Source organism: Periplaneta americana, chromosome 9 (genome assembly GCF_040183065.1).
Source record: "Periplaneta americana isolate PAMFEO1 chromosome 9, P.americana_PAMFEO1_priV1, whole genome shotgun sequence".
Classification (NCBI taxonomy): domain Eukaryota; kingdom Metazoa; phylum Arthropoda; class Insecta; order Blattodea; family Blattidae; genus Periplaneta; species Periplaneta americana.
Genome location: NC_091125.1, coordinates 93,349,121 through 93,357,560, shown reverse-complemented (window position 1 = coordinate 93,357,560; position 8,440 = coordinate 93,349,121). Strand labels below are relative to the sequence as shown.

At 34.9% G+C, this 8,440-nt stretch overlaps 1 protein-coding gene across 1 annotated transcript in view; it reads right to left on the bottom strand.

Moving 5' to 3' along the window:
* Positions 1-322: 322 nt before the first annotated feature.
* LOC138706251 (U-scoloptoxin(16)-Er12a-like) overlaps positions 323-8,440 on the bottom strand; it is an 8,617-nt gene continuing 499 nt past the window's right edge. The window contains exons 2-4 of the mRNA XM_069835323.1: positions 7,811-7,904; positions 5,343-5,478; positions 323-1,954 (exon numbers count right to left, since the gene is read on the bottom strand). Coding sequence (XP_069691424.1) covers positions 1,840-1,954; positions 5,343-5,478; positions 7,811-7,898 — 339 coding nt within the window. The 5' untranslated portion in view covers positions 7,899-7,904 and the 3' untranslated portion in view covers positions 323-1,839. The remainder of the gene's footprint in view (positions 1,955-5,342; positions 5,479-7,810; positions 7,905-8,440) is intronic.

The window sequence follows — 8,440 nt, the reverse complement described above, 5'->3', positions numbered from 1 at the left end:
GAAAAGTCAAAGTATATGATTATGTCTCGTGACGAGAATATTGTACAAAATGGAAATATAAAATTTGGAAATTTATCCTTTGAAGAGGTGGAAAAATTCAAATACCTGGGAGTAACAGTAACAATATAAATGATACTCGGGAGGAAATTAAACACAGAATAAATATGGGAAATGCCTGTTATTATTCGGTTGAGAAGGTTACGAATGAGTACAGATTAAATCATTGCTTTTTGAAGAAATTTTGGGAAAAAGAGATACGCAAATAGAAGGAACATATTTGTTGTGATGCAGTGTTACATAAATAATTAAAAAATAAGAAATGTTTACTTGTATGTGTGCACTTTAATTTAATTTTCTTTTCACTGTATCCTTGTTTACGGAATTTGAGTACATATTCTCATCTTGATGCATTCATAACCAAACGCACATGCTGTACATTACGAATTTTATTATTATTGTAACCATAGATATTGTAATAGAAACAATTGTTAAAAGTCAGTAACGAGAATCAAACAAGATACTACCACAGTCTAGTATATACAATCACGAAGCTTGAGTTGTGAGGGTGCTAGGAACAATAGACTGTGCCGGTACTATTTCGCATTGTCTGTAATGAGGCGATATTAGCGATCCTAGTGGTTAGCAACTATCTATGGATGCATATTTACTACGTACTGAGCTTCGTGACTGTATATACTAGACTGTGACACTATTCGTACATACTTCTCTTTTACCTGACTCCAGTATCATGTCTACTATATTAAAAAAAAATTTACCACCAGATTCAACTGTATTTTATTAAATGAAGGTATAGTGTAAGTTATTGTTGATGACGAACATCAATGACAACTTCCGCTATTGTTTCGTATAATTTCAAATCGTAGAAGTCAGGGCGTGCATACTTTTTGGAGATTTTATGCTATAACATGGAAGCTCGAATCTATAAACCAATGATTCTGCATCTCAAGTTGCTTGTCCAGGCCCCTTCTGCACTCATCAGTAGAAGTCAGGGCGTGCATACTTTTTGGAGATTTTGTGCTATAACATGGAAGCTCGAATCTATAAACCAATGATTCTGCATCTCAAGTTGCTTGTCCAGGACCCTTCTGCACTCATCAGTGAAAATATTGCGGTATTGTTCATTAGGATCCTGTAGGCTATTTTACACATACATTTGTCACATTTTAAACTTCCAGGACACGTCTACAGACAATTCGTCAACATTTTTATGGTCAACGGACAGTATGGCTGCGGTAATTTCGTCAACAGGCTTTTCGCCTACGTTTGCTTTAGTCGAGAGGAAAATTCGCACAAGGACTTCTCGTCAACACATAACATTCCGTGAATATAATTATCGTTTCCATGGTTTTGAACATGAAATTATCATTTCCATGGTTTTGAATATGAAATTGTAATCAAAATTTTTAGTACGAGTATGAACATGTATTGATCTTTAGTGCAGATTCTAACCAAAAGTCTCGATATGCTAAGACTAGTACATTCCAACGTAGATGCTGTATAAATAGTACAAATAAAATTTACGCTTTTACACTTCATTATTTCCATTCATTCTCGTCAAATTTTTCAAATTGGCGTACCCATAGTATTGACGAATTTCACAAGTAGGCCTAGTCAAAATATTTAGTTGACGAAATATCTGTTTGTCGACATTCCTCTTGTCGAGTTTCTCAGCTGTAAAACGTATCTTGATGACGAATTTCACAATGAGGCAAAATTAATCATTGACGAAATGTCTGTTGATGGAACGTCTGCTAATTATAAAGCTTCTGTTAAATCCTTTAATGTGGATAACTTCTCTAAAGTTTACTTAAGAGTTGATTAGCCTCTTCGAACAGTTTTCTTTGGACAGACAACATTGGGACAGCAGTCTGGATAGGTGGCATTGGTGTCTTTCTTCACATAACATGGCGGCAGAGCGTAAACTTCGAGGCATCTGTAAGGCAAAAGAAAAAATGTAGTGTCACGAAGATTACGCATTTCACACGATTCGTAATAATTCGGTTACTTTATGATGTTGTTATTAATATTACTGTTTTATTCAATTTTCTTGTGCCATTACCCAAAAGTCGTACGTATCCATATAAAATAAATTTTTATTTTCTGGTTTCCACACAAAAGTCATCCTTTATAATTCGAAAAACTGAAGCATGTGGCTTAATTTATAAATCATACAGTTCAAGTGGATGTTAACTTTGCACATATTCACGTGAAATAGCTGTTCACGTAAAGAAATCGTTCATAATATATTATTTTATTATTGCTGTATTTCATATTGGTACGGATATTAAAAACTGCATGTTCAAAGATCGCGGCTTAGGGGAAGATGTCGGTCAAAATAGTAAAAAATCACAAAAAATGTATTGTCTCATTTAATAGTACATTGATTTAAGAACCGTCCCTCAAACTTTGAGGGAAAAGTTCGAACCAGATTATGTACTCGTATATGGACAATTTTAAGCATACAAGTAGCATGTTCAGCTTTATCGGCAATTTCCCGTAACTTTCATTTTTCAATACTTATGTACGTTTTCTTGAGGTAATCGGATGAAACTTTGCATGGTAGCTTTTATTGAGTAGGTTCAATTTGCCTTGCAAAAAGAATTGTGAAATACGCACTCTGCATTACATTACAAAGAAAATTTACTTGTAATCCAATTTTTGGTGAAACTAGCATTTAGTGACATTACATTACAAAGAAAACTGACTTGTAATCCAATTTTTGGTGAAACGAGCATTGAGTGACATTACATTACAAAGAAAACTGACTTGTAATCCAATTTTTGGTGAAAAGAGCATTGAGTGACATTACATTACAAAGAAAACTGACTTGTAATCCAATTTTTGGTGAAACGAGCATTGAGTGACATTACATTACAAAGAAAACTGATTTGTAATCCAATTTTTGGTGAAACGAGCATTAAGTGACATTACATTACAAAGAAAACTGACTTTTAATCCAATTTTTAGTGAAATAAGCATTGAGTGACTTCCGCCGAATTTGGAATAGACACCGACTGACTTGAACTGCCAACATAGAAAACAAAAAGTCACTATCTGTTCAAGAGCGCCACACTCAATCGCTTTCACCTTCATCTTGACGATAATAAAAGCCTAAACTAACATAACCTAACCTGTCACTGAAATCCTAAACTAACCTAACCTAACTTGTCACAGATTCGCCTATACAAGGCATAACAAAAGCCTAAACTATCCTAACCTAACCTGTTGCAGTTTCGTATATGCAAAGCATAATAAAAACCTATACTAACCTAATCTAAACTAACCTAACCTGTCACTAAAATACTAAAGTAACCTAACCTAACTTGTCACAGATTCGCCTATACAAGGCTTAACAAAAGCCTAAACTATCCTAACCTAACCTGTCACAATTTCGTATATGCAAAGCATAATAAAAGCCTAAACTAAACTAACCTAACCTGTCACTAAAATCCTAAATTAACCTAATCTGTCACAGATTTTCCTATACAAGGCATAACAAAACCCTAAACTACCGTAACTTAACCTGTCACAGATAAGTACGTAAGACATAATAAAAGTCTAAACTAACCTTGTCATGACACTCCATTTTCTTACCCCTACACACTTCCCTGAGGTATGAAAATGGCCGAATTTCTATCCCGCTGGAACATTGCAAACTGGCGTGCAACGTTCGTAATGTCTCGTAAGTTATGTTGGTCCGACATGTAAGACTGCTGAAGATGCATATCCGCAATAGGAAAAGAAGTCACTCAACGCTCGTTTTTTTTTTTTTTTTTTTATGAGAATTGCAAATTTTATAAAAACAAAAGGAGAAGAATACTGTAAAGTCTCTGCATATTGTTATAGGCCTATGGGATATTTGTGTTCTCTTATGAAACACAAAAAAATTCAGGTCGTTTTATTAATCACTTTCCATAAAAATGTATATAGCTATTTGTAGTAATAAACTATTTTTTGAAAAATTAAAAAATAAAAAACTGGACGCATAAAAAATTGAAAAAAAAAAAAGAGTATTATTAAATTTCATAGTTATAGATGGAAAAAATTATAAGATATTAATGATTTTTAACCTCGCATTTTACCTACGTTTCTCCTCAAGGCGTTGCGTTACAAGCCGAAAGATCGTGGGTTCGATTCTTGATGAAGTCATGGATTTTCTCCATAGATTTAATCTGTCTGGCAGTACTATGGCACGAAGCTCACTCAACAGAAAGGCATACCACGTGTATTTCTTTTGGGACAAGTCTACACGTATAACTGACATCCCTACTGCTACTCAGTATTGATTGTCTTGTGAGAGTTTTGACATCCCGTTACCCTAACGGCCTTCCTGGATCTCTAAAGCATAGTCCTATTTTGCGTCTGCTATAAATATTAAAAGGTATTAGCAGAGTGACCAGTTTTTTAATATGAAAAATCGGGACACTCTTGTGTGACTCTAAATTGCCAATTAAATTAACCGTACAAATTAATTTAAATTGTCCTTAGGATACTTTAATTCTTATTTTAAAAAAATACTTCGTAAAGACACGCACAATTTTCAAGCATTTATGATGAGGACTCAATCACCACAGAAAAGAATCTAGCTGCTTCTAGTTCCTTCACAATGACTTCCATTGCAAAATTGGTGCTGACATTCAATAAAATCTCACATTTAGTGCGACCGCAAGTGAAGCTGTTTCTACTAAAAACTTCTTAATAATGAAAGAAGTGCAGTTCCTCGAACGAAAACTGCAGTTATGTTTGATGGAGTTGTAAGTAAAGATGCCTTTTTCTGCAAATTTTAGTTCTTCATTCTCCGCGACAATTGGCTTGAAAAAAGATGTTCTTCTATTAAACGATGATAGTAAAGCAGCGTTTTTATGCTTATTTTTGTTGATGTGGTCATTGATGTTTGCTCCCCCACCTTGTGATATTGAAAATGTCAAGTTACACAGTGTACTCTCTACTTTATCTTCCCACTTTAAGTTTTAAATGTACAGCTCATGCATTTTGTCAAGACACTCGCAATGTGCAGTACGGGAACGTTTCTGTGGAGGGAGTAGAAGGTAAGGTCGGGTGTGTGTCTACCAAGTTCAAGGCAATGACTAACCCATTCCTCTATAAATATTTCGTAAGTAGACTTGTAGTAGTAATATAGTAGCAGTAATACTAGTAGTAATAGTATTAGTAGTAGTATTCGTAGTGGATTTTCAGTATGCTCGTGGAGAAGTTCCTTAAAGCATTTTATGAGTTTTCTTAATCTGACTTGTGGTAAACGTAATGTAGCAATTCCATGTTTTGGCATAACATGAAACGGAGGAACAAGAAGTGAGCATTACCCAGAAATCTCGATGACGGCGTGTATTTTCTCATAGATCACGCAGCTGTACTGCAGGCAACCTGAGGAGCTAGACCATGTCTTACCCACGGAGTAAGATTTCTGTGTCTCGTCGTCGAGACACTGTCCCGAGAACTCTGCAAACACAGCAACATTACTAAAACGTACTATAGTAACTTTGAACGATGTTCCTTCCGTTATATGAGACATGTTCAGTGCGGGCATTTCTAGCCTTTAAACGAGGTGCAACAGTGGTTTAGAATATCCTTTAATCGTGTAGTACCTGCATGCGATTCTGAGATTCTACGTCACTACTGCATCTCTTTAAAAGGCTAGAAATGCCCATGCTGAACATGACTGCATTATACAAGATGGAGCATAAGTAGATATACAGTAATACAATATACTTTTATTAAGTACGAGTACAAATGAGGATCACAATCGATAACGGATCGATCGATCAGACAGGTAAATTGATGTCGATTGGTGATATTGTTTCTAACTAGGCCTACAAGTAGTATATAACCCTCAATTGTAATTAATAAAAATAGTCTATACCGTATTATATTACTGTATAGCTACCCACTTATGCACACCCCTATGTGTATCTCTTGACTTTAACTAGCACTTCTTTGAATTACTGACAGTGATTAATAAATTTATTTGAGAATTTATTTACTGTATTAAGAAAATACTATAATGAGCTTCATTTGACAGAAAAAGGGGACGAGGTTTCATTTTTTTACGTGGATGGATGGACAAAATAACTGGGCGCAGTCTGTCTGTCTGTTTGTCTGTCTGTCTGTCTGTCTGTCTGTCTGTCTGTCTGTCTGTCTGTCTGTATATTTTCAATGGCGGTACAGCCACGTGACGAACCAGTAACCATCTAGTAATTAACTGCATAATGACCAGACGGGATAGGGATCCTGTAAGTCATTATAAATACACAGTATTATTAATCGGGTTTTATTGAATCGGTGTTCTTCATCTATTGTGGTTCTCCAGTTTGTCTTATCTCGTTCCAGAACTTAAACATTACAACATATTCTGTAAATAGGCGGGCTCAAATCCGGGACCTTCTGTTCATAGTAAGTTATGTAAGCTAATCACTACACTAGAAAAGCGGTCTTTAACTGTTACTCATAATACTACGATATAAACATTATAATACTTACTTACTTACTTACTTACTTACTTACTTACTTAATTTATGGCTTTAAAGGAACCCGGAGGTTCATTCCCGCCCTCACATAATCGCGCCATGGAGCATCTATTGTAAAATCAGCTTTATTACCAATAGGAGAATTATCCGAGGAAGCAATGGAATCATTAAACAAAACTGTTAGAACATTTCGACAAGATCACACCAGAAAGACGTCAAGAACTACTACAAACTTTGACTTATTCCATAGACTGTTTCTTGCATCAGACCCTTTAATTTCCAACCTAAGAGAACTCCCCAAGAAGAAGAGAACACAGTTACCACTGCAAGTGCTACAGTTGCTCTCTACACCTGAAGGGCCCAACAGCGAGGACTCGGGAGATTCTGATTCTGAAGACGAGTGATGGAGGAGGGATCTGGTATAGATGTAAGTCGCTAAAATTCATTATATTTCTCAATTTAAACAATTATTTGTTGATTGGGCATGGCATAATGTAGATTGTAAGTAGGGAGATATTTTTGACCATGTTTTTTAATATTCGGACCACTGTGCATCGGTCCCTATCCTGAGCAAGATTAATCCAGACTCTATATTCCACCTCTCTCAAATCCATTTTAATATTATCCTCCAATCTACGTCTCGGCCTCCCCAAAACTATTTTTCCCTTTGCCCTTCCAACTAACTTCCTATATGCATTTCTGGATTCGCCCATACATGCTACATCTCAAACGTCTGGATTTAATGTTCCTAATTATGTCACGTGAAAAAAACAAAGCGTGCAGTTCTGCGTTGTATAACTTTCTCCATTCTTCTGTAACTTCATTCCTCTTAGCCCCAAATATTTTCCTAAGTACCTTATTCTCAAACACCCTTAACCTCTGTTCCTCTCTCAAAATGAGAGTCCAAGTTTCACAACCATACAGAACAACCGGTAATAAAACTGTTTTATAAATTCTAACTTTCAGTTTTTGAGAGTAGATTGGATGACAAAAGCTTTTCAACCGAATAATAACAGGCATTTCCCATATTTATTCTGCGTTTGATATCCCCCCCAGTGTCATTTATATTTGTTACTGCTGCTCCAAGATATTTGAATTTTTCCAACCTCTTCAAATGACTATAAATGCATGATTGTGAAAATGAAACAGTATGCCTATTCCATAAGAGATAATTGTTTTTTATGTATCTATATTATATTACCTTATTGCAAAAACACAACACATTCACATGGATGTAATTATACTAATTTTATGCCCGTACTAATGTGTAGGCCTAAGTAGTTTTACTCTGAGTTTTATTTACTTACCAGCCTTATGTGATGGAGCTCCGTTCACATCATGACGTTGCCAGGTAACGGCGATAAGGAAAATGGAGACCATTATTGTTACGTTCATGATTGTCTATAACACAAAACCGCATTATTGGTATTCTGCTACTAGATCAAATTTCGTGTTTAAATTAAATGAAGCAGGAATTTCTGTTGTTTTAACGCCGTATAGTTTTCTAAAACTACATTTAAAGAGTTGTCGAAGCAAATCATTTAAATATATCAAGGTTTCTCATATCAGAGCAAAATAAACTAAACTTGAAATAATACGAAAATTGTACTAATATTACTCCGATAGTTTTACAATAATAGGCCTACCCATATCAACTGAAATATTTATAATAAATTAAGCAAACAATGCGATACTAAAATTCAGTGTTATTTAGAATAGCCTAATCATAAAAAGTTAATGTTATGTTCACCTACAGTAACGGTTTTACTTTGTCACTGAACAGAATAGAGGGACATTATAAATAATAATTATTTATATATATTATATATATTTATTAGATATTCTGACGAAAAATAAACGTTATGAGCATTCCTGATACCGGAAACTAGTTGTTTGTATTTCATTTATCAGAATCCAGATTAGATTATTTCTGAAAG